The 26,096-nt window shown below is 45.3% G+C and overlaps 1 protein-coding gene across 3 annotated transcripts in view; it reads right to left on the bottom strand.

The window, feature by feature from the left end:
* Positions 1-26,096, bottom strand: part of dnajc27 (DnaJ (Hsp40) homolog, subfamily C, member 27) — a 54,324-nt gene that overhangs the window by 15,168 nt on the left and 13,060 nt on the right. For 2 of the 3 annotated variants that reach the window (XM_072264691.1, XM_072264688.1), the window contains exons 2-3: positions 10,337-10,419; positions 9,124-9,193 (exon numbers count right to left, since the gene is read on the bottom strand). In XM_072264691.1, the coding sequence (XP_072120792.1) occupies positions 9,124-9,193; positions 10,337-10,419 (153 nt within the window). Of the gene's footprint in view, positions 1-9,123; positions 9,194-10,336; positions 10,420-18,212; positions 18,498-26,096 lie in introns of all 3 variants that reach the window. The other variant, XM_072264689.1, reaches the window with a different exon arrangement.

Below are 26,096 nucleotides of genomic sequence, written 5' to 3'. Positions count from 1 at the left end.
ACAACAGCAAACATGATCGCACTGGCCACCACAGACCCGTAGAACATCCCCAGCATCGTCCAGCAGATGTTAAAGGACCTCAGTCTCCTCAGGAAATAGAGGCGGCTCTGACCCTTCTTGTAGACAGCCTCAGTGTTCTTTGACCAATCCAGTTTATTGTCAATTCGTATCCCCAGTTATTTGTAATCCTCCACCATGTCCACACTGACCCCCTGGATGGAAACAGGGGTCGCCGGTACCTTAGCTCTCCTCAGGTCCACCACCCAGCTCCTTAGTCTTTTTCACATTAAGCTGCAGATAATTCTGCTCACACCATGTGACAAAGTTTCCTACCGTAGCCCTGTAGTCAGCCTCATCTCCCCTGCTGATGCATCCAACTATGGCAGAGTCATCCAAAAACTTCTGAAGATGACAAGACTCTGTGCAGTAGTTGAAGTCCGAGGTGTGAATGGTGAAGAGAAAGGGAGACGACAGCACTTTATATCTACACCGCTTGGAGAGCAGAGATGCTAGGCAAAATAGTTAATAGTGATGGTGACCCTGACCAATACAAATGCAGGAAGTGCATCCAGCTGCAGCCCCTAATAAACCACGTTAAGGAGTTGGAGCTGGAACTAGATGAACTCAGGATCATTCAGGAGGCTGAGAGAGTGATAGATAGGACATATAGAGAGGTAGTTACACCCAAGGTGCAGGACACAGGAAAATGGGTGACAGTCAGGAAGGGGAAGGCCATTAAGGAGCAAGTATACAGTATCCCTTAACAACATTAGTATATCACTTTGGATACTACTGGGGGGATTGACCTAACAGAGGAAAGTCACAGTGGTCAGGTCTTTGGTACTGAATCTGTCTCTGTGGCTCAGAAGGGAAGGGGGAGAAGAGGCACACTGTGGTGATAGGGGATTCATCAGCCAGGAGAACGGATAGGAGGTTCTGTGGGCAAGAGCAAGATTCCCCGATGGTATGTTGCCTCCCAGGTGCAAGGGTTTGGGATATCTCGGATCGAATACTCAGCATTCTTAAGTTAGAAGGCATGGGATCCAGGGAAGTTTAGCTAGGTGGATTCAGAATTGGCTTGCCTGCAGAAGGCAGAAGGTCGTGGTGGAGGGAGTACATTCAGATTGGAGGATTGTGACTAGTGGTGTCCCACAAGGATCTGTTCTGGGGCCTCTACTTCTCATGATTTTTATTAATGACCTCGATGTGGGGGTAGAATAGTGGGTTGGCAAGTCTGCAGAAGACACAAAGGTTGGTGTTGTTGTAGATAGTGTAGAGGATTGTCAAAGATTGCAGAGAGACATTGATAGGATGCAGAAGCGGGCTGAGAAGTGGCAGGTGGAGTTCAACCCGGAGAAGTGTGAGGTGGTACACTTTGGAAGGACAAACTCTAAGGCAGAGTACAAAGTAAATGGCAGGATACTTGGTAGTGTGGAGGAGCAGAGGGATCTGGAGGTACATGTCCACAGATCCCTGAAAGTTGCCTCACAGGTAGATAGGGTAGTTAAGAAAGCTTATGGGGTGTTAGCTTTCATAAGTCGGGGAATAGAGTTTAAGAGTCGCAATGTAATGATGCAGCTCTACAAAACTCTGGTTAGGCCGCATTTGAAGTACTGTGTCCAGTTCTGGTCCCCTCACTATAGGAAGGATGTGGAAGCATTGGAAAGGGTACAGAGGAGATTTACCAGGATGCTGCCTGGTTTAGAGAGTATGCATTATGATCAGAGATTAAGGGAGCTAGGGCTTTACTCTTTGGAGAGAAAGAGGATGAGAGGAAACATGATAGAGGTGTGCAAGATAATAAGAGGAATAGATAGAGTTGATAGCCAGCACCTCTTCCCCAGGGCACCACTGCTCAATACAAGAGGAGATGGCTTTAAGGTAAGGGGTGGGAAATTCAAGGGGGATATTAGAGGAAGATTTTTTACTCAGAGAGTGGTTGGTGCGTGGAATGCACTGCCTGAGTCAGTGGTGGAGGCAGATACACTCATGAGGTTTAAGAGACTACGAGACAGGTATATGGAGGAATTTAAGGTGGGGGGTTATATGGGAGGCAGGGTTTGAGGGTCGGCACAACATTGTGGGCTGAAGGGCCTGTAATGTGCTGTACTATTCTGTGTTCTATGTTCTACTTTAAGTGGAAGGATGAACAGCCAGAAGCCATGGTCCATGTAGGTACCAATGACATGGTAGGACGAGTGATGAGGTTCTGCACAGGGAGTTCAGAGAGTTAGGTGTTAATTTAAAGGGCAGAACCTCCATGGTGATCTCAGGATTGCTACCCGTGCCACGTGCGAGTGAGGCCAGAACTAAGAAGATTAACATATGGCTAAGGAGTTGGTGTAGGAGGGAGGGGCATAAGATTTTTGGATCACTGGGCTCTCTTCCAGGGAAGAAGGGACTGTTTGCAACTGAACTGGAGCAGGACTAATATCCTAGCGGGAAAGTTTGTTAATGCTGCACGGTGGGGTTTAAACTAGAGTTGCAGGGGGATAGAAGCCAGAGTGCCAGAACAGTTGGTAGAGAAGTTGTGAAGGCAAATGTTAGTAAGACCTCTGATGAAGTTAGGAACCGAAAAGTTGAGCATGGTGCAATTAGTGTACTGAGCTGCGCATATTTCAATGCAAGAGGTATCGTAGGAAAGACAGATGATAGTGTTGAGGATGAGGTTGCTAGTTCACAAACAGAGACAATGTGATAGGGCAAAATTGCAGTCAGCAGGATGAGTTGCAATGTAGAAGTTGGACAAAATCGAAAAGGGTGAATACAGAACTGCAATAGAGAATTTGCAGCACAATTGCATGTTGGCAGGTATGATGTTGTAGGTATCACAGAATCATGGCTGAAAGAAGATTATAGCTGGGATAGTCTGTTCAAGGAGAGACGCTGTATCAAAAGAAGAGGCAACAAGGCAGAGGGGATGGCAATGGTGTTGGGGAAAAAATGAACTCAAATTATCAGAAGAGATGACACAGGGTCAGAAGGTGTTGAATCTTCGTGAATAGAGCTAAGGAACTGCAATGGTAGAAAGACCCTGATGGGAGTTGCATACAGTAATATAGTAGTAAGGATGTGGTCACAAATTACAATGGGAGATAGAAAATGCATGCCAAAAGGGCAACATTACCCTAGTCATTGAAGATTTCAATATACAGGTAGATTGGGAAAATCAGATTGGTGCTAAATTGCAGCACAGGGAATTTTCAGAGTGCCCACTAGGGGATCAGCTATTCTGGATTGGGTGGCATGCAAAGAACCAGAATTGATTAGAGACCTTGAGGTAAAGGAACCCTTAGGGGCAAGTGATGATAATATGATTGAATTCACCCTGAAATTTGAGAAGGAGAAACTAAAGTCAGATATATCAGTATTACAGTGGAGTAAAGGGAATTACAGAGGCATGAAAGAGGAGTTGTTCAGAACTGATTGGAAAAGAATACTGGCAGGGATGATGGCAGAACAGCAAAGGCTATAATTTCTAGAAGTAATTCCGAAGACACAGGATATATACTGTATATATTCCAACAGGAAGAAGTAGATAGATACTTATTGATCCCAAAGGAAATTACAGTGTCACAGTAACATTACAAGTGTATAGATATACAAATATTAGAAGAGAAGTAAGAAAGAATAAAAAAAAAGTTACCTCAAACAGTCTAACAGGAAGGGAGGGTCATCACTTCCCCAGTTATAAGTTGACTCATTATAGAGCCAATGACAGAGTGTAAGAATGACCTCATATAACTCTTTTTGGAACAGTGCATTTGCCTTAGTCTATTACTGAAAGTACTCCTCTGTACAGCCAAGGTGGCATACAGAAGGTGGGAAACAATATCCAGGATTGCCAGGATTTTCCGAAGGGTCTTTCGTTCTATCACAGCCTCCAATATGTCCAGTTTGTCTCCTGCAATCCAGCCTTTCTAAACAGTTTATTGAGCCTGTTGGCATCACCCATGTTTTTGCCATTGTCCAACACATCACAGCTAAGAATATGGTACTGGCAACAACAGACTAGTAGAACATGTAAAGGAGAGGCCTGCATACTTCAAAGGACCTCAGTCCCCTCAGGAAGTAGAGGCCACGGGCCCTTCTTGTATACAGCGCCTGTGTTGGTGCTCCACTTAAGTCTGTAATCCAGGTGCATCTCCAGATACTTGTAGATCCTCACCACAAATAGTAACAGGGAGCAGTGCAGACTTCATAGTCCTGAAGTCCATCACCTTTGTCTTAACGATCTTGAGCTGCAGAAGATTCAGCTTGTACCATTTGACAAAGTCCTCCATCAGGGCCCTGTATTCATTTTCCTGTCCTCCCTTTACACACCCAAATATTGCTGAGTCTTCAGAGGATAGCTGCAGATGACATGACTCAGTGTTCCATTTAAAGTCTGGGGTATACAGGGCATTCTAAAGGAAAGATAACACAACCATGGCTAATAATAAAAGTCTAAGCCAGCAGAAAAGGCAAAGGGGGGGACATTATAGAGCAAAAATTAGTGCAAAGTTCGAGGATCGGGAAGCTTATAAAAACCAACAGAGTGCATCTAAAAAAGTAATTAAGATAAAGATGGAATACAAAAGTAAGCTGGTCAGTAATATTAAAAAGTGTACCAAAGTTTCTTCAGAAACATAAAGTGTAAAAGAGGCGAGAGTGGACGGCTGGAAAACGATGCTGGAGAAGTAGGAATGGGTGACAAGGAAATGGTGCATCAGTCTTCACTGTGGAACACACGAGCAGTATGGTGGAAGTTCCAGGTCTTGAGGTCATGAAGTGTGTGAAGTCACCATTATTAGATAGATAGATACACTTTATTGATCCCGAGAGAAATCGGGTTTTGTTACAGCCGCACCAACCAAGAATAGAGCATAAATATAGCAATACAAAAACCACAAACAATCAAACAACAATATGCAAACTATGCCAGATGAAAATAAGTCCAGGACCAGCCTACTGGCTCAGGGTGTCTGACCCTCCACAGGAGGAGCTGCAAAGTTCGATGACCACAGGCAGGAACAACCACCCGTGACGCCCAGTGTTATACCTCGGTGGAATATGGCCAGAGACTAACAGCAAAAAGTTCCATATCCGGTCTACAAATACGTTCCTTGATCATAATATGACCAGGATTGCACCATCCATTGTTAATCAGAACAGTAAGCTCCCAATTCCTTTACGTTTACCGCTCTCAGTGCACTTCAGGTCAGCCCAAACGGTCTGGAAGCCGTCCATGGAAAAGTTTTGATCGGATATGTCCTCGTGCAGTCCGGTTCCAGTAAAACACATAACACTGCACTCCTGAAATGTTCTCTGAGGCCTGGCTAGCGCCGTGAACGCGTCCATTTTATTACCCACCAAACTCCTCTTCTCCATAAGTCTCTGTTGTCTCGACCCGGTCCACTTTCCTCGACTTAGTGATCCTCCCCTGCATCCGCTGTGTGTTTTCCTTCAGATTTCAGCAGGGGGTGTCCGCCGTTCTGCTCGCTAAACCAGCCGGCATAAGCGCAATCAGCTGGTCCCTAGAATAAACAATGCGACCATACTGCTGCCCCGCTAATGAGGCGTGTCAGAATGTAACTATTTCCAGCGCTAAAAACCCAAATAAAACTCTCCCTACCAGCATGTTAGAGAGGGTGCAGCTTCAACGTGTTACCGTGAAAAAAAAATACAACAAATAACGGAAGTTAAAAAAGTAATAAGAAAAAAGTAAGAATACTGGTCAGAATGGCTGTAACAGAAGGGAGAAAGGCAGGAGAAAGGAAACTACAGGCCAGTTAGTCTGACATCAGTGATTGGGAAGAGTTTGGAGTCGATTATCAAGGATGAGGTCTCTGGATACTTGGAGGCAGATTGATAAATCGGCTGTATTCAGCATGGTTTCCCCAAGGGAAAATCTTGCCTGACAAATATATTCCAAATAAGAAGAAATTTTTGAATTGAAGGAGGCATTGATCGTGTGGATAGTCAGAGGCTTTTTCCCAGGGCCGAAATGGCTAACATGAGAGGGCACAGTTTTAAGGTACAGAGGAGATGTCAGGGGTAAGTTTTGTTACGCAGAGAGTCGTGAGTGCATGGAATGGGCTGCCGCCAGCGGCGGTGGAGGTGGAAACAATCAGGTCTTTTAAGAGACTCCTGGTTGGATACATGGAGCTTAGAAAAATAGAGGGCTATGGGTAAGCCGAGGTAGTTCTTAAAATAAGGACAGCTTTGTGGGCTGAAGGGTCTGTATTGTACTGTAGGTTCTCTATGTTTCTATGAATGCACCCTCAGGTTCTGAAGCAAGTAGCTGGAGAGATTGTGGTGGCATTAACAATGATCTTTCAAGAATCGACAGATTCTGGCATTGTACCGGAAGACTGGATAATTGCAAATGTTACTCCGCTATTCAAGAAGGGCGGGAGGCAGCAGAAAGGAAACTATAGACCTGTTAGCCTGACATCAGTGGTTGGGAGGTTGTTGGAATCGATAGTCAGGGATGAGATTACGGGACACCTGGAGGCACATGATAAGATAGGCCAAAGCCAGCATGGTTTCCTGAAAGGAAAATCCTGCCTGACAAACCTACTGCAATTTTTTGAGGAAATTACAAGCAGGGTAGACAAAGGAGATGCAGTAGATGAGATGTACTTGGATTTTCAGAAGGCCTTTGAGGCCGCACATGAGACTGTTTAGCAAGATAAGATCCCATGGAATTACAGGGAAGTTACTAGCATGGGTGGAGCATTGGCTGATTGGCAAAAAACAGAGAGTGGGAATAAAGGGATCCAATTCTGGCTGGCTGCCGGTTACCAGTGGAGTTCCACAGTGGTCGCTGTTGGGACCGCTGCTTTTTACGATGTATATCAATGATTTGGACAATGGTATTAATGGATTTGTGGCTAAATTTGCCGATGATACAAAGATAGGTAGAGGAACGGGTAATATTGAGGAAACAGAGCCTGCAGAGAGGCTTACATAGTTTAGGGAAAAGGACAAAGAAGTAGCAAATGAAATACAATGTTGAAAAGTGTATAGTCATGCACTTTGGTGGAAGAAATAAATGGGCAGACTATTATTTAGATGGGGCGAGAGATGCAAAGGAACTTAGGAGTCCTTGTGCAAGATACCCTGAAGGTTAACCTCCAGGTTGAGTTGGTGGTGAAGAAGGCAAATGCAATGTTGGCATTCATTTCTTGAGGTATAGAATATAATCTTTCTTTCTTTCTAATCAATCTCCCGATAGCTCTGATGTTGAGGCTCTATAAGGCACTCATGAGACCACACGGAGTATTGCGTGCAGTTTTGAGCTCCTTATTTTGGAAAGGATATACTGACATTGGAGAGGGTTCAGAGAAGATTCATGAGAATGATTCCAGGAATGAAAGGTTTACCGTATGAGGAACATCTGGCAGCTATTAGGCTGTATTCCCTGGAGTTCAGGAGATTGAGGGGTGAGCTCATAGAAACATTCCAAATGTTAAAAGGCTTGAACAGATTAGATATGGCAAAGTTATTTCCCATGGTAGGGGATTCTCGAACAAGAGGGCACAATTTCAGAATTGAAGGATGTCCATTTAGAACAGAGATGTGGAGAAATTACTTCAGTCAGTGGGTGGTAAATCTGTGGAATTTGTTGCCACCTGTTGCTGTGGAGGCCAAGTCATTGGGTGCATTTAAGGCAGAGATAGATAGGTTCCTGATTAGCCAGGGCTACAAAAGGTATGGGGAGAAGTCAGGGGAGTGGGGATGACTGGAAGAATTGGACCAGCCCGTGATTCAATGGCGGAGCAGACTAGATGGCCGAATGGCCTACTTCTGCTCCTATATCTTATCGTCTTACACTCATAGTGCTTTTAAAATCTTGTAACCTTTTACTCTTTAGCACCTGACATTTCTTCACTCCACTCTTACTTTTCTCTTTATCTTTTGCTTTTACTTTTATCTTTATCCACACTTTTCAACCTCTGTCTTAAATATACAGAAAGACTTGGTCTCCACAGCTGATTACAGCAAAGAATTTCACAGATTCACCACTCTCTGGCTGAAGAAACTCCTCCTCATCTCCGTTCTGAAAGGATGCTCCTGTAGTCTGAGGCTGTGTCCTCTGGTCTTAGACTCTTCCACTAAAAGAAGCATCGTCTTCACATCCACTCTGTCCAGGCCTTTCACCATTCAATAGGTTTAAATTAGGTCACCCCTCATTCTTCTGGTTTCTAGTGAATACAGGCCCAGAGCCATCCAATACTCTTCACGTGACAAAGCCGTTCAATTCTGAAATCATTTTTGTGAACCTCTTTTGAACACTCTCCAGTTTCAGCACGTCCTTGCTAAGGGGCCCAGAACTGCTCAAAATACCCCAATTAAGGCCTCATCAGTACTTTATGAAGTCTCAACATTACATTCTTGTTTTTATATTCTAGTCCTCTTCAAATGAATGCTAATATTGCATTTGCCTTCCTTACCACAGTCTCAACTGGCAAATTATCCTTTAGGAAATCCTACACAAGGACTCCCAAGTCCCTTTGTGCCTCAGTTCTTTGTATTTTCTCTCCATTTAGAAAATAATCACCCCTTTCATTTCTTCTACCAAAGTACATGACCATACACTTCACAGCATGTATTCCATCTGTCATTTCTTTGCCCATTCTCCTAATCTGTCTTTCTGTTGCCTCTCTACTTCCTCAAAATAATCTGCACTTAAGACAAGGATGGATAGATTTTTGCATAGTAGGGGAATTAAGGGTTATGGAGAAAAGGCAGGTAGGTGGAGATGAGTCCATGGCCCAATCAGCTGGGATTTTATTGAATGGCAGAGCAGGCTTGACGGACCAGATGGCCTACTCCTGCTCCTATTCCTTATGTTTTGAATCTTGAGTGGTCAGGGCATGAAAGGATACAGGGAGAAGGCAGAAGATTGGGGCTGGATCAGCCGTGATGAACTGGTGGAGCATACTCGATGGACTAAATGGCCTAATTCTGCTCCTATATCTTGTGGCCTTTCAGCTTTCTACTACTAGCTTTTCCTCCATTTCCTTTGTCCTGTAAGTCTTGCAGTGTGCTATATTCAATTTCAATTGGACCTTATCATCTGGAGAAAAGGAAGTTTTAAAAAGGCAGTTGTTTTCCAGCTCCTTCTCTCACACCCACCTCGTAGAAAAATGGATGACCCGCCATGTCAAAGATGTTAACTTTAATCTCCCGATCCCTCACCTGAACCCTAAGTGGACAAAAACAAAAGTAAGCATTTCTGCATTATTATTCTGCAAAAAGCACCTGAAGTATTGATCTAGTATTCACAAAGAATACCATATCCATCACACTAAATGTTCAAAGTCTCTTCAGACTGCAGTCTGTACTTTACTAATATCAATTGTACATTTCAAGCTCAAATTTATTGCCATTCAACCATATACATGTATATCCTGAAATGAAACCATGTTCCTCTGGACCAAGGTGAACAACACAGGCATATAACTCAAGCACAACATGTAAGGTAATATTACCTCAAATAAATTAACAATTAATAAGGTGCATTTACGACACAAGTTAAAAAGTAAACAGTATAACAGCATTGGCACTTATGTGATGAGACCTGGATGGTGGCAGGGAGTTGAGTAGTCATATGGCTTGGCGGTAGAAGCTGTTTCTGACCCGGATAGTCCTTGTCCTAATGCTAAGTTATCTCCTGCATAGGGCGTCAAAGAGATTGTTGGACAGATGGAAGGGATCACTGGCAATACCAAGGGCCCTAGATACCAACACTACTGATAAACATCTCTGTTCGGTAGAAGAGGGACCCCAATGATTGTCTCAGCAGTCCTCATACAAAATGTGAGAGGAACTCAGCAGGTCAGACAGCATCTACGGAGAGGAATAAACTGACAAAATGCTGGAGGAAAATTGTTTAATGTTATTTCCAGCATACATGTTTAAAGGAGAATGAAGCAATTGTTACTCCAGATCCAATGCAGCATAAAAAATGCAATAAGATAAAGAACAGAATAATAAAGAACCCACAAAACCACATAAAATACATAAGAAAGCTTACTATATACATAAGATTGATATGTGCCTAAAGTGACACTAATCACAGGGGTGTCTGTATACGAGGCGACTACCTAGAAATTATGAAACGGTGGTGGTTGGGGGTGTGGAGGAGTGAGTTAGTGGGTGGAGGTGTTGATTAGCCTTACTGCTTGGGGAAAGTGTTTTTGAGTCTGATGACCCTGGTGTGGATGCTACTAGTCTTCTCCCTGACAGGAGTGAGGGGGGTATCCACCATGATGTTACTGGCCCTTCTCTGCCACCTTCCTCACCCAAATTACTGAAGTTGGGGGAAATAATAGTCCACAATACTCACTTTGTAACTCCATAATCAATTCCAATAGTCGCCATGTATTTTGAGACAAATCGTTTCTCACAGTATCGCTTGATAATACAGCTCTGGAAAGATAAAATTACAGTTAACACCTGAAAACACCACAAGAGTCTGGAGAGCCCAGACTCAAAATTAAAAGAAAAGATTAGCTTTATTTGTCACATGTACATCAAAATGTACAGTGAAATATGTCATTTTGAATCAATGTAAATGAGTGAGGATGGTGCTGGGCAGCCTGCAAGCATCTCAGTGCTTCTGGCACCACCACTCACTCACCCCAACCCAGAGGTCTTTAAATGTATGAGGAAACCAGAGCACCCAGAGGAAAGGCACATGGTCACGGGAGAAGGTACAAACACCTAGCACAATCTAGCGCTGTAAAACCATGTGCTAACTGGATTCCATTAGCTGATTTCACTCAGTATGCCAGAATGATATGGAGAGCAGGAACAGCCCATCATTGCTGTCTGAGTCCATAAAACAGAGGAGCACAATTAGGCTGTCACCTCCACTCTCAAGTGTGGGTAAGTGTGCCCAACGAGGGAAGAAAACAGATGGTAAGCCACAACAGCACATTAGTGCAAGGGGTTTTATTTAGTGCCGGGGGAAAAATGCAAAACCTGCCCAAAAGTTGTGAAGAAAATTATTTACATGCAAATGAAAAAAAAAGGATGCACAAAAATTTACAAATACACAGAGGCTTTATCCAAGACACACTTAGTGTTTATCTTTCCAATACAAATCAATGTCTATTCACCAATCATCAACCTCTCCAGCAAAGTCAGACTGAAGGTTTTAATCTGCCTCCGCCTGGCCTGGAAAAACCAAGAAATTCTACTGTTAATCATGTGACCAGACCATAATAATTATTTCAGATGCAGAAGTGCAACATTTTAAACAAGGTTCTAACATCCTAGTTTTAATCCACAGCAAACGTGGCCTACCAGCAGCATCAACAGAGCTGTACGGACTAAATAAAAGTATAGAAGGAATAAGCGGAGCAGCCATTGTCAGGAGTAGGCCAGTGGCGAGAGTAGAAGTGACAGGCTTTGGCTCAAAAGAGGCGTTGGGTCTGTGTAAAGCGTCCGTTAAGGTTTCCTTTTTGGGTTTTTTCCCCTCTCTTACTGTACCATTTCAATGGCTGTGGTGTGTTCTTTGTGCCGGATGTTGGAGAACTGGGAAACCCAGAGCCTCCCGGAGAACTACATTTGCATGAAGTGCATCTGGCTGCAGCTCCTTGAAGACCGTGTTAGGGATCTGGAGCAGCAGCAGGATGACCTTCAGCTTGCACAGGAGAACAAGAATACAATTGATCAAAGCTACAGTCACTCCAAAGTTGCAGGTGGTGAGTACCTGGGTGACTATTGGGAGAAATGGAAATAGACAGTTAGAGCAGAGCACCCTGTGGCCATTCCCCTCAAAAATAAGTATACCGCTTTGGATACTTTTGTGGGAGATGACCTCCCGGGAGAATGCCACAGCGACTGGGTTACAGGCACTGAGAATGGGTCTGTGGTGCAGAAGGAAAAGAGAGAGAAGAAGGGAGCAGTAGTGATAGAGGACTCGATAGTGATGGGGACAGGAGATTCTGTGGATGTGAATGGGACACCCGGATGGTATGTTGTCTCCCAGGTGCCAGGGTCAGTGATGTCTCAGATCACATTCACAACATTTTGGAGATGGAGGGAGAGCAGCCAGATGTCTTGGTACATATTGGTACCAAAGCCATAGGAAGGAAAAGCAGTGAGGTCCTGAAAAGAGAATGTAGAGAGCTAGGTAGAAAGCTGAAAAACAGGACCTCCTGGGTAGTAATTTCTGGATTGCTGCCTGTATCCCGCGCCTGGAGGGTAGAAACAGGATGATTTGGCAGATAAATGAGTGGCTGAGAAGCTAGTGCAGGGGGCAGGGCTTCAGGTTCTTGGATCTCTTCTGGGGGAGGTATGACCTGTTCAAAAGTGACGGGTTGCACCTGAACCCGAGAGGAACCAATATTCTCACGGGCATGAGATGTTGGAGAAGGTTTAAACAAACTTGGTAGGGAGGTGTGAACTAGACAGAAGGGACTCAGGATAGGATGGATGGTAAAAAAGTAAAGACAGCGTGCAGTCAGACTGTAAGGAAAGGCAGGTAAGTGATGGGACTTAGTTGCAGACAACAGGCTGAGTATCAAATCATTAGGGATGCAGTCAGAAAGGACAGCAAATATGGTACTCAAGGTGTTGTATCTAAATGTGCATAGTAAAAGAAATAAGGTGGATGATCTTGTTACAATATTACAGATTGCCAGGTATGACGTAGTGGCCATCACTGAATCTTGGCTGAAGGATGGTTGTAGTTGGGAGCTGAATGTCCAAGTTTACATGTTGTATCGGAGAGATAGGAAGGGAGGCAGAGGGGTTGGTGTGGTTCTACTGGTAAAGAATGGCATCAAATCAGTAGAAAGATGTGACCTAGGATCGGAAGATGTTGAATCCTTGTGGGTTGAGTTAAGAAACTGCAAAGGGTAAAAGGACATTGATGGCAGTAATATACAGGCCTCCCAACAGTAGCTGAGATGTGGATAACAGGTGTAATGCCCTGGGAAAGGCTTCATTGCTAATGCAATGGTTTCTCTGTAGCAGCAGTGTTCGGGTTATGGCTAGTTATAATGGGGGCTTTGGAATGTGCGCCGTCCAATGAGGGGAGTGTTTTTCTTTCTTATGTGCCCAGAGGAGGTATTCGCGGGCTTTTATTGGCGAGAGATGAAGAGAGAAGACGCGAGAAAGGAGAGCTCATAGACACAGGACGGTGTGAGGGTCTGGGAGGCGATGACTCTCGGAGGAAATCGATGGTGGACTAATGGATGGGAAACCGTGAGCTCCAACGTGCACATTAGACTGGTTCATTCGAATGGGCCCTTTTCTTCTTGTTTTTCTTTACTAACCCTATAGTCAAATTAGGAATAATAAAGCTAAATCATTTAATTGCATATAGTGTACTGTCTGATATTTCGTGGTACTGATTTGTAACAAGGTAACACATCATGCAGCATCCACACAAACAAGATTTCACATGTTTGGCGGGGCCAGAGACTGCCTTCCCTAGACTAACGCCACCGGCCGAACCTGAGGATTACAATTGTGAGGGTATCGTTCCGGAATTGATTTCGTTGGATGCTGTGTGATTGCCCTGTGCATTGAACCAGTGAGTTGTGTGTTTAAGTCTGTGCTAGTATGGATACTGCCAGGGTGGAACGGTGGTGTGCATTCACGGGGATACCAGTAATTAATGCATGCGTGTTGGGTGGGGTAGATATTCGTACTCCGGATGAATTGTTAATTCGACTGTCAAGTACTATTAAAATTGTCAGCAAAGTTACGATTGCGGGGCGGAGGTTTGATAAAATGGTGAGCACAGACCTCGTTTTACTGCGGGCTAGCACTGATGTAACAGCAGTGGAACGGCCTGATACTATCAGGGGCCCAGGTGAGGGGAGGGCCATGGGCTGTCCATACTTTCCAGGAAGAGGAGAGTGTAGCGGAGCGGGCTGAATCGCAAGTTGAGTTTCCCGTAGCTGGGCGCGGAGACTTCAAAGACAGGGCTCTATCGTTTCTGAGGAGTGAGGGGAATGAATGGTCACATTTGGAATGTCTAATTAGTCCCTGCCCCCCAGTGAAGAGTGAGAGTTCTGAGTTGGCACCAGCCCTTACCTCTTTGGCAAATAAATGGACCAGTGCACAGGCAGAGGCTCCGAGTCATCGGAAGCTAAGAATATTCTCTGGAATAATGCCCACCCCTAAAGGGGAAGAGGAGTATGAGGTTTGGGCAGAGCAGACCTCTCGGTTGTTAGATGAGTGGCAGTGCTCTGATGACATAAAGTGACAGAGATTGGTTGAGAGTTTGAGGGGGCGGGTTGCTGACATTGTGAGATCGAAGTCCCGGTACCCCCTAGCCAATGCTTCTGATTACATGTTAGCACTGAAAAATGAATTTGGCATGACAGCACGTACAATGGAGCTCATGACAGGGTTTCAGAACATGCATCAGGAGAAGGGGGAGAAGCTTTCTGCCTACATTTTTCAGCTAGAGAGGCAGCTAAATTCCTTGCGGCACAGAGGGGTCTTTTAGGCAGCTGAGATGGATCAGTTTAGAATGGACCAAATAGCAAAAGATGCCCAGTCCCATGACCTGATCACCTGGGGTCTCCGACTGTCTCGTAAAACGCGCCCCCCCACCACACCCCCGTTTGTTGAGCTGCTCAGAGAAGTATGGGAGGAGGAGAACGCGTCAGAGGCACGGTCGGGCTCCATCAGCAGGGTACAGTCCTCGGTTGTGGCCCCTCGTGGGGAAGTGACCATGGGTAGCCCAACCCTGGGAGTAGTAAAGGAGATTGTGGCAGAGTTGAGAACTGAGATGTCCCAGTTGTTATCAGTGGGTGTGCCCCCCCCCGTATGATGGGACTGATAGAGAGGCAGACCCCCTAAGGGGACAGACTGTACAGAGGGCTGCAGGTAGCCGGAGTTTCGCGAGGAGGAGGGGTGGCTGGTATTGTCTGTTATATATGGTGAAGAGGGCCACTTCAGGCGGAAGTGTGAGCAACAGGAAGCCCCTCAGAGAGTGAGCCTCCGGGTACCTAAGCAGAGAGAGATGTCGGGAAACTTAGAGGAGACCCAGTGAGGGAACTGTCTTGTGTCTCCGGGGGAACATGTTCCCAGCAATATACCAAGGAACCCTCAAAACTGAAAGACCCTATTCTGGAAGGCTTAATGGGGCCATGCTCCAATGTATCGCTACAGATAAATGGTATTTATGCTAAACCCATACTCAACATGGGGCCGCAGGTCACGTTGTTGTACCGTTCATTTTACAACCGGTATCTGATGCATTTACCATTGACCCCATTCAGGGCACTGGAGATCTGGGGTCTGAGTGCTGATGATTATCCATACGATGGTTATTTGTCAGTGAAGCTGGAGCTCTCAGAGGCCGATGTGGGAGTGGCTGAGGTCTTTGATACATTAGTGCTGGTTTGTCTAGACCCCATTAAGAAGGGCGGTGTTTCAATTCTGGTGGGGACCAACACTCCTCTTGTGAGGAGGCTCATGGGGGCCTGTAAGGAGAAGGCCGGCGAGAGCTTTCTGAGAACATTGACCATTCACCTGGTGTTTTGAGCTGCATTTGAGGAGGTGTGTGGCTGCATTGGGCCAGATACTGAATTTAGATGAGGGACTGTGTGGTTCACCCAGTCAAAGCCAATCGTGTCATGGCCCGGGGAAGTAGGGAGAGTGATGCGGACTCCCAAATTTCCCGGAATGCCTGAGGGCGAGCCCTTTAGTGGATGCTCCGGAAGACCATGGGGGGAGTCGGGATTTCCTGCTGGGGTACTGGTGAGGCCCGAACTGCAGAAGCCCTCGGTTATACGGGCGAACAGGATGGCAGTGATTGTCGGGAACACTGCAAAGTGGGAGGTCACCTTCAAGCGGGGGATACCCCTGGCGTATCCGTTCCTGGTGACGGTAATGTCTAGTGTCCCGGTGAAACAAGCTGGGGAGAAACCCTCTGAAAAGAGGAGCAAGTTGACCGCTGAGTCATTCAACTTCGGGAACTCCCCAGTACCTGTGGGTTGGAAGAGGAGGTTGATACAGAAGATGTTTAAGCTGTGGAAGGTGTCTTTTCCACTGACAATTTTAATGTGGGTTGTTCCAAGAGCACTCGTCACACTATCTGGGTGACAGAGGACACCTCGTTCAGAGAGAGGTCGCGGCTACTGCTCACTGCAGAGATGGAAGACGTTTGGCAGCATTTGTGCAAGTTGAAGGAAGCTGGGATCATCACTGAGTCTCGAAGCCCCTATGTGTCCCAATAGTAGCGTCAGCAATGCTGGGGACATCTTCTCACTGGATGGAGTAGCCAGAGATCCATCTAAGATATAGGCGGTGACCACATGGTCAAGGCCCCAGACTGTGAGCGTTTTGTGCTCATTCCTCCGGTTCTGTGGTTACTATCGGAGGTTTGTTAAGGGCTATGCAAAAGTGAGTCACCCGTTGAATCAGCTTCTGTTTGGTTCCCCTCCCTTGGGGAAGAAAGGGAGGGGAACAAAAGGAGAGCAAGGTAGACAATATCTTAGCCTTTCAGAGCCTTTTGGACCGAGGTGGGACGCCAAATATGAAGAGGCCTTTCAGTTGTTGAAGGAGCTGCTGATCCAGGCACTGGTGCTGGCTTTTGCAGACCCCCGATTGCCATATGTACTGCATATGGATGCAAGCCGCGAGGACTTAGGGGATGTCCTGTTATCAGGATCAGGGCTCCGGGTTGAAACCTGTTGCATTTGTCAGCTGGAGTCTGTTGCTCTCTCAGAGAAGCTATTCCATGCACAAGTTGGAGTTTCTGGTGTTGAAATGGGCTGTGGTAGATAAGCTGAGTGACTACCTCTATGGTGCCAAGTTTGAGGTGAGGACCATATAACGGACAATAATCTCTTAACTTACATCCTGACCTCGGCGAGATTGGATGCCACAGGCCAATGGTAGTTGGCAGCGTTGTCTGCGTATGATTTCAGCCTGCAGTACCGGCCAGGAAGCAGGCACATCGATGCTGATGCTTTGTCCTGACATGCACATGAAGGGCTGGACAGGGATGAAGAGTGAGAGAGCGTTCCTGCCCTGGGAGTGAAAGCCATGTGTCAGTTTGACATCACAGTGAAGGCAGACGGAAAGCTATAGACCTGTTAGCCTGACATCAGTGGTTGGGAAGTTGTTGGAATCGATTGTTAGGGATGAGATTATGGAGTACCTGGAGGCACATGACAAGATAGGCCAAAGCCAGCATGGTTTCCTGAAAGGAAAATCCTGCCTGACAAACCTACTGCAATTCTTTGAAGAAATTACAAGCAGGGTAGACAAAGGAGATGCAGTAGACGTGATGTACTTGGATTTTCAGAAGGCCTTTAACAAGGTGCCGCACATGAGGCTGCTTAGCAAGAGCCCACGGAATTATAGGGAAGTTACTAGCATGGGTGGAGCATTGGCTGGTCGGCAGAATACAGAGGGTGGGAATAAAGGGATCCTATTCTGGATGGCTGCCGGTTACCAGTGGAGTTCCACGAGGGTCAGTGTTGGGACTGCTGCTTTTTACAATGTATGTCAATGATTTGAACTACAGTATTAATGGATTTGTGGCTAAATTTGCCGATGATACGAAGATAGCTGGAGGAGCAGGTAGTGTTGAGGAAACAGAGATCCTGCAGAGAGATTTAGATAGTTTAGGGGAATGGGCAAAGTAGCAGCAAATGAAATACAATGTTGCAAAGTGTATGGTCATGCAATTTGGTGGAACAAATAAACAGGCAGACTATTATTTAGATGGAGAGTGAATTCAAAATGCAGAGATGCAAAGGAACTTGGGAGTCCTTGTGCAAGATGCTCTAAAGGTTAACCAGGTTAAGTCGGTGGTGAAGAAGGCGAATGCAATGTTGGCATTTATTCGTACAGGTATAGAATGTAAGAGCGGGGATGTGAAGTTGAGGCTGTATAAGGCACTCATGAGACCACACCTTTTTTTTTAGATTATGACAACACTCAGTCCTCTTTGTCATTTAGAAATGCAGACATGCATTAAAAAAAATGATACAATGTTTCTCCGGCGTGATAGCACAGAAAACAAGACAGACAAGAGACTAACACTGACAAAACCACATAATTATACCATATAGTTACAGCAGTGCAAAGCAATACCATAATTTGATGAAGAACAGTCCATAGGCACAGTAAAAAAAAGTCTCAAAGTCCCGAGTCGATCGACTCCCGAGTCCCCGAAAGCGGGCGGCAAAAGGGAGAAACTCCCTGCCATAAACCCCCAGGCACCGTCAACTTGCCGATACCTTGGAAGCAGCCAACCACAGCCGACCCTGAGTCCATCCGTCCGAAAACTCTGAGCTTCCGAGCAGCATCTCCGATACAGCCTCCCCGATACAGCCTCCCGAGCGCCATCGACCTCTCCCCGGCCGCTGAAACACGCAAAGCCGAGGATTTCGAAGCCTTCAGCTCCAGAGATTCCGGTTACCACACAGTAGCAGCGGTAGCAAAGCAGTCATTTCAGAAGTTTTCCAGATGTTCCGCTATGCACTCATGTCTGTCTCCATCAAATCAGGATTGTGCACGATCCCCTACTTGACAGATAAGAGATATTCATCACCAGAGAGGCCGCGCGCGCTGTCATCACGCCGCCATCTTCTCCCCGACACCCCGGAAATTGGAGTATTGTGTGCAGTTTTGGGCTCCTTATTTTAGAAAGGTTATACTGACATTGAAGTGGGTACAGAGAAGATTCACGAGAATTATTCCAGGAATGAAAGGGTTACCATATGAGGAACATCTGGCAGCTCTTGAGCTGTATTCCCTGGAGTTCAGGAGAATGAGGAGGGATCTCAAAGAAACATTCCGAATGCTAAAAGGCCTGAACAGATTAGATAAGGCAAAGTTATTTCCCATGGTAGGGGATTCGAGGACAGGAGGGTGACTTCAGGATTGAAGGACGTCCTTTTAGATCTGTGATGCGGACAAATTATTTTTCGTCAGAGAGTGGTAAACCTGTGGAATTTGTTGCCACGAATGGCTGTGGAGGCCAAGTCATTGATAGATGGGTTCTTGATTAGTTAGGGAATTAAAGGGTACGGGGTGAAAACAGGGGAGTGGGGATGACTGGAAGAATTGGATCAGCCCATGATTGAATGGCAGAGCAGACTCGATGGGCTGAATGGCCTACTTCTGCTTCTATATCTTGTGGTCTCACAGCATCCTGACATAGGTCTAAGGCCGTGTGAAGAACCATTGAGATTGCGTCTGCCATTGACCTATTGCAGCAACAGGCAAATTGCAGTTGGTCCAGGTCTTTGCTGAGGCGGGAATTCATTCTAGTCATGACCGACCTCTCAAAGCATTTCATCACTGTAGATGTGAGTGCTACTGGGCGATAGTCATTAAGACAGCTCACATTATTCTTCTTAGGCACTGGTATAATTGTACCAGTACCCTGACATTCTCTTGTAAAGTGTCTTGATATAATTTTGAATTTATTCTTCCCTCAATGATTGCAAGCTGTCCAGCCCCTGAGACAACAAAGCAGCCCCAAACTATGATGCTCCTTCCACTATGCTTCACAGTTGGGATGAGATTTTTGTGTTGGTGTGCAGTGTCCTTTCTCCTCCAAACATGGCAACGTGCATTACTACCCAAAAGTTCAACTTCTGTCTCACCTGTCCACAGAACATTGTCCCAGAAGCATTGTAAAACATCCAGGTGGTCTTTTGCAAATGAGACATGCAGAAATGTTTTTGTTTTGGAGAGCAGTGGTTTCCTCTGTGGTGTCCTTCTATGAACACCATTCTTGTTCAGTGTTTTTCTTATAGTGGGTACATGAACAGACACTTTAGCAGGCCTTTTGCTGTTACCCTTGTGTTCTTTTTCACCTCCTTCAGCATTACAGTTTGCAGGATGCCCTAGGGCGAGTAGCAGCAGTACTGAATTTCCTCCATTTGTAGACAATTTCTCTTACTGATGAACACTCGAGTCTTTAGAAATACTTCTGTTGCCTTCTCCAGCTTCATGCATCTCTACAATTCTTCTTTTAAGGTCCTCTGAAAGTTGTTTTGATCGAGGCATGGTGTACCTAACTACAAATTGCTTCTGTAGAAGGCATTACCCCAGAGGTTCACATACTTTTTTGAAACCAGATTGTGATTGTTTAAATGGTGCACTCAGTATTTGCAAGAAGAAATACAATCGTTTGTGTGTTATTAGTTTAGGCAGATGTGTTTGTCTATTATTGTGACTTAGATGAAGATCAGACCACATTTTATCAGTAATTAATGCAAAAAGCAGGCAATTGCAAATGAAAATCCCTCCTCATTTCCATTCTATGAGACATGTCATCTACATAAATTCTCTAATGACTCAGCAATAGTTTGGTGTATAAAGGGAGGATGGGAGGATGAATACGGAGCTCTGGTAGAAGAATTTGTCAAACGGTACAAGCTGAGTCATCTGCAGCTCAGCGTCAGTAAGACAAAGGATATGGTGATAAGCTAAGCCTGCACTGTTCCCTGTTACTATTGATGGTGAGGACATGGAAGTGCAACAGATAGGTGGTTCTGTGGGTGAAAATGAAATTCCCAAATGGTACGCTGCCTCGCTGTGCCAGAGTCCAGGACATCTGTGATTGAGTCCTCAGCATTCTTAAGTGGGAGGGTGAACACCCAGAAGTCATCATCCATGAAGGTACCAATGGCATGGGTAGGACATGTGATGAGGTTCCGCATAGGCTGCTCAGTGAGTTAGGTGTTAAGTTAAAGGGCAGGACCTCCAGGGTTGTGAGCTCAGGTTTGCTACCTGTGCCTTGTGCGAGTGAGGTTAGAACTAGTAAGATTATACAGTTTAATATGTGGCTAAAGAGTTGGTGTTCGAGTGAGGGCATATGATTTTTGGATCATTGGGTTCTCTTCCAGGGAAAGTGGGACCTGTACAGAAGGATGGTTTGCACCTGAACTGGAGCGGGACTAATATCCTAGCGGGAAAGCTTGTTAATGCTGCACGGTGGAGTTTAAACTGGAGTTGCAGGAGATGGGAACCAGAGTGCCAGAACAGTTAGTGGAGTGGTTGTAGAAGAAGATGTTAGTAAGACCTCAAAATTAGGTTGAGTATGGTGTGACTAATATCCTGAGCTGCATATATTTCAATGCAGGAAGTATCATTGGATAATAGTGCTGAAGTTGAAGTAGCTGGCTTACAAACAGAGGCAATGTGTAGTGAGGAAAGGCTGTTGATAGGGCAAAATTGCAGTCAACAGGATGATTTGCATCGTAAAAGGCAGACAAAATCAAAAAGGGTGAAACAGGATTGAAGGTATTGAATGTATGCCTTGCACCTTGGCCCCAGAGGAACCTGTCCCATTTGACTGTATCCATGTATGATTTGAATGATAATTAGACATTGATTGAAGTACAGCGGAGACACAGTAGAAGCATTCCTGCACAAGTCCAGCGAAGAACTTTAAAAATACAGTCTCCCTAAAAGAGGGGTACTGTCCAGCGAAGCAGTCGTCGTAGGAAAGGTCTGAATCAGAGTAGTAAGGCTTTGGCTCAGCAGGCTTCGACAAGGTAAGTAGGTAAGTTCATTCCTCATTTCTTATTTAACTCGTGAGAGAATAGAGGGTATGTCTACAGGGCAAGAGTTCTGTTCTAGGTGTCAAATGTGGGTTTTCGGGGAGACGACCAGCCCCTTGATGGCCACTCTGCACTAGTACATCAAGATGCAGCTCTTTTGAGACTGTTAAGGAACTGGAGCTGCAGCTCGATGATCTTCAGCCTGTTAGGGGAAGTGAAGCAGTGACAGACAAGAACTACAGAGAGGTAGACACCCCAAGGCTACAGGAGACAGATAAATGTCAAGAGAGGGAAGGAAGAATGTCAGATAGTGGAGAGCACCTCTGGTCCATCCCACTCAACAAGTATTTTGAATACTGTTGGGGGAGTGGGAGAAAACGACCTACCTGGGGGAAGCAACACCAGTCATGCCTATGGCACTGAGTCTGGCCCTGGGCTCAAAAGGGTAGGGAACTGAAGAGGGTGGCAGCAGCAATAGGGTACTGAATAGTTGGGGGACAGACAAGCGTGGATGCTAAAAAGAAACACGGATGGTAGTTTGCCTCCCAGGTGTCAGGATCCGTGACATTTCTGAATGCATCCACAATATTCTGAAAAGGGAGAGTGAGCAGCCGTGGTACATACTGGTACAAATAACATAGGTAGAAAAAGGGAGGAGGTCCTGAAAACAGAATCCAGGGTGTTAGGAAGGAAGCTGAGAAGCAGGACCTCAAGGGAATCTTGGGATTGCTGCCTGTGCCACGTGACAGTGAGGATAGGAATAGAATGAGCGGGCAAATAAATACATGGCTGAAGAACTAAGGCAGGGATTCAGATTTATGAATAATTGGGACCTCTTCTGGTGCAGGTGTGACATGTACAAAAGGGATGGGTTGCACTAAAATCCAAGGGGGATCAATATTCTTGTGGACAGGTTTACTAGAGTTGTAGGGAGCGGTTTAAACTAATATGCCAGGGAGATGGGAAACAGGATGATAGAGCTGAGGATGAGCCCGCAGGTTTACAAGTAGATGATGGGTGCAACATGAACGTAAGGAAGGACGAGCCAATGATTGTCCTTCCAACCAATGGAAGGTTTCTTGACACAATATGTAGATAAGCCTACAAGAGGAGAGGCTGCACTTGATTTGGTATTGGGAACTGAACCTGGTCAGGTGTCAGATCTCTCAGTGAGAGAGTATTTTGGAGATAGTGATCATAATTCTATCTCCTTTACAATAACATTGGAGAGAGATAGGAACAGACAAGTTAGAAAAGCATTTAATTGGAGGAAGGGGAATTATGAGGCTATCAAGCAGGCAATTGGAAGCTTAAATTGGAAACACATGTTCTCAGGGAAAAGTACAGAAGAAATGTAACAAATGTTCAGGGGAAATTTGTGTGGAGTTCTGCATAGGTACGTTTCAATGAGACAGGGAAGTTATGGTAGGGTACAGAACTGTGGTGTACAAAGGCTGTAATAAATCTAGTCAAGAACAGAAAAGCTTACAAAAGGTTCAGGGAGCTAGATAATGTTAGAGATCTAGAAGATTATAAGACTAATAGGAAAGGAGCTTCAGAAGGAAATTAGGAGAGCCTGAAGGGGCCATGAGAAGCTCTTGGTGAGCAAGATTAAGGAAAACCCCAAGGCATTCTACAAGTATGTGAAGAGCAAGAGGATAAGATGTGAAAAAATAGGACCTATTAAGTGTGACAGTGGGAAAGTGTGTACGGAACCAGAGGAAATAGCAGAGGTACCTAATGAATACTTTACTTCAGTATTTACTGTGGAAAAGGATCTTGGTGATCGTGGTGATGACTTGCAGCAGACTGAAAAGCTTGAGCATGTAGATATTAAGAAAGAGGATGTGCTGGAGCTTTTGGAAAGCATCAAGTTGGATAAGTCGCCGGGACCAGATGAGATGTACCGCAGGCTACTGCGGGAGGCGAGGGAGGAGATTGCTCAGCCTCTGGCAATGACCTTTACATCATCAATGGGGATGGGAGAGGTTCTGGAGGATTGGAGGGTTGCAGATGTTGTTCCTTCATTCAAGAAAGGGACTGGAGATAGCCCAGGAAATTATAGACCAGTGAGTCTTTACCTCAGTGGTTGGTAAGTTGATGGAGAAGATCCTGAGAGGCAGGATTTACGAACATTTGGAGAGGTATAATATGATTAGGAATAGTCAGAATGGCTTTGCCAAGGGCAGGTCGTGCCTTATGAGCCCAATTGAATTTTTTGAGAATGTGACTAAACACATTGATGAAGAAGGAGCAGTAGATGTAGTGTATATGGATTTCAGCAAGGCATTTGATAAGGTACCCCATGCAAGGCTTATTGAGAAAGTAAGGAGGCATGAGATCCAAGGGGACATTGCTTTGTGAATCTAGAACTGGCTTGCCCACAGAAGGCAAAGAGTGGTTGTAGACGGGTCATATTCTGCATGGAGGTCGGTCACCAGTGGAGTGCCTCAGGGATCTGTTCTGGGACCTTTACTCTTCGTGATTTTTATAAATGACCTAGATGAGGAAGTGGAGGGATGGGTTAGTAAGTTTGCTAATGACACAAAGGTTGGAGGTGCTGTGGATAGTGTGGAGGGCTGTCAGAGGTTACAGCAGGACATTGATAGGGTGCAAAACTGGGCTGAGAAGTGGCAGGTGGAGTTCAACCCAGATAAGTGTGAGGTGGTTCATTTTGGTAGGTCAAGTATGATGGCAGAATATAGTATTAATGGTAAAACTCTTGGCAGTATGAAGGATCAGCGGGATCTTGGGGTCCGAGTCCATAGGACACTCAAAGGGGCTATGCAGATTGACTCTGTGGTTAAGAAGGCGTACAGTGTATTGGCATCCATCAATCGTGGAATTGAATCTAGGAGCCAAGAGGTAACGTTGCAGCTATATAGGACCCTGGTCAGACCTCACTTGGAGTACTGTGCTCAGTTCTGGTCACCTCACTACAGGAAGGATGTGGAAGCCATAGAAAAGGTGCAGAGGAGATTTATAAGGATGTTGCCCAGATTGGAGAGCATGTCTTACGAGAATAGAATGTCTTTTCTCCTTGCAGCGACGGAGGATGAGAGGTGACCTGATAGAGGTGTATAAGATGATGAGAGGCATTGATCGTGTGGATAGTCAGAGGCTTTTTCCCAGGGCTGAAATGGTTGCCACAAGAAGACACAGGTTTAAGGTGCTGGGGAATAGGTACAGAGGAAACATCAGGGGTAAGTTTTTTACTCAGAGAGTGGTGAGTGCGTGGAATGGGCTGCCGGCAATGGTGGTGGAGGCGGATACGATAGGGTCTTTTCAGAGACTTTTGGATAGGTACATGGAGCTTAGTAAAATAGAGGGCTATAGGTAAGCCTAGTAATTTCTAAGGTAGGGACATGTTCGGCACAACTTTGTGGGCCAAAGGGCCTGTATTGTGCTGTAGGTTTTCTATGTTTCTCTGATTAGGTACAGATGCAAACAGAGCAAAGAGCTAAATTGGACCACAGAGGCAAAATTCAAAAGGGTGAAGAACGCTGTACTGAAGGTTCTGTATTTAACCGCGCTTTGCATTTGTAATAAGGTGGACGAACATGTGGCGGAAATAGAGGTTGGTCTGTATGAGTTGGGAGCTTAACAACAAAGGATACATTTTGTATCAAAAGGACAGGCAGAAAGGTGTAGGTGGTGGTGCAGCTCTGTTGGTAAGAGATGGAATTACATCTTTAGAAAGAGGTGACATAGGGTCAGAGAATGTTGAATCTTTGTGGGTGGAGTTAAGAAACTGCAAGGGTAAAACAAAACGTTATGGAAGTCATACATAGGCCTCCAAATAGTCACCAAGATGTGGGGTCGAGATTGCAAAAGGAGCTGGAAAAAGCATGTAATAAGGGCAATGTCACAATTGTAATGGGGGATTTCAATATGAAACAGATGGGGAAAATCAGGTTGGTGTCAGATCGCAAGAGAAGGAATTTGTTGAATATGTACAAGATGGCTTTTTAGAGCAGCTTTTGCTTGAGCCTATTCGGGGAAAAGCTCTCTTAGATTGGGGGTTGTGTAATGATCCAGATCTTATTAGGGAGCTTAACATAAGGGAACCCTTAGGAGGCAGTGATCATAATATGATTGAATTCACACTGCAATTTGAAAGGGAGGAGCATAAGTCACATGTATCAGTATCGTAATGGAATAAAGGGAATTGAAGAGGTATGAGACAGGAGCTTGCCCAAGTGGATCGGAGGGGGATACCGGCAGGGACGATGGCAGCACAGAGATGGCTGAAGTTTCTGGGAGTAGTTCACAAGGCGCAGGACAGATATTCTCAAATGGCAGAGGTAGGGAACCGTGGCAAACAAGAGAAGAACAAAAGACAACTAAAAAAGCTATAAGGAAAAAGATGAAATATGAGGGCAACTTCGGCAATAATATAAAGCAGGATACTAAAAGTTCTTTCAGTTCTATGAATAATAAAGTGAGGTGAGAGATGATATTAGACCACTGGAAAATGACGTCGGTGAGGTTGTAACACGGGACAAAGAAATGGCAGATGAACTTCATGAGTACTTTGCATCAATCTTCACTGTGGGAGACACTGGAGGTGCCAGAAGTCTGTGAATATCAAGGAGCAGGAGTGAG

The sequence above is a fragment of the Mobula birostris genome, chromosome 8 (genome assembly GCF_030028105.1).
Source record: "Mobula birostris isolate sMobBir1 chromosome 8, sMobBir1.hap1, whole genome shotgun sequence".
NCBI lineage: Eukaryota > Metazoa > Chordata > Chondrichthyes > Myliobatiformes > Myliobatidae > Mobula > Mobula birostris.
This window is presented reverse-complemented; position numbering and strand designations above follow the sequence as displayed.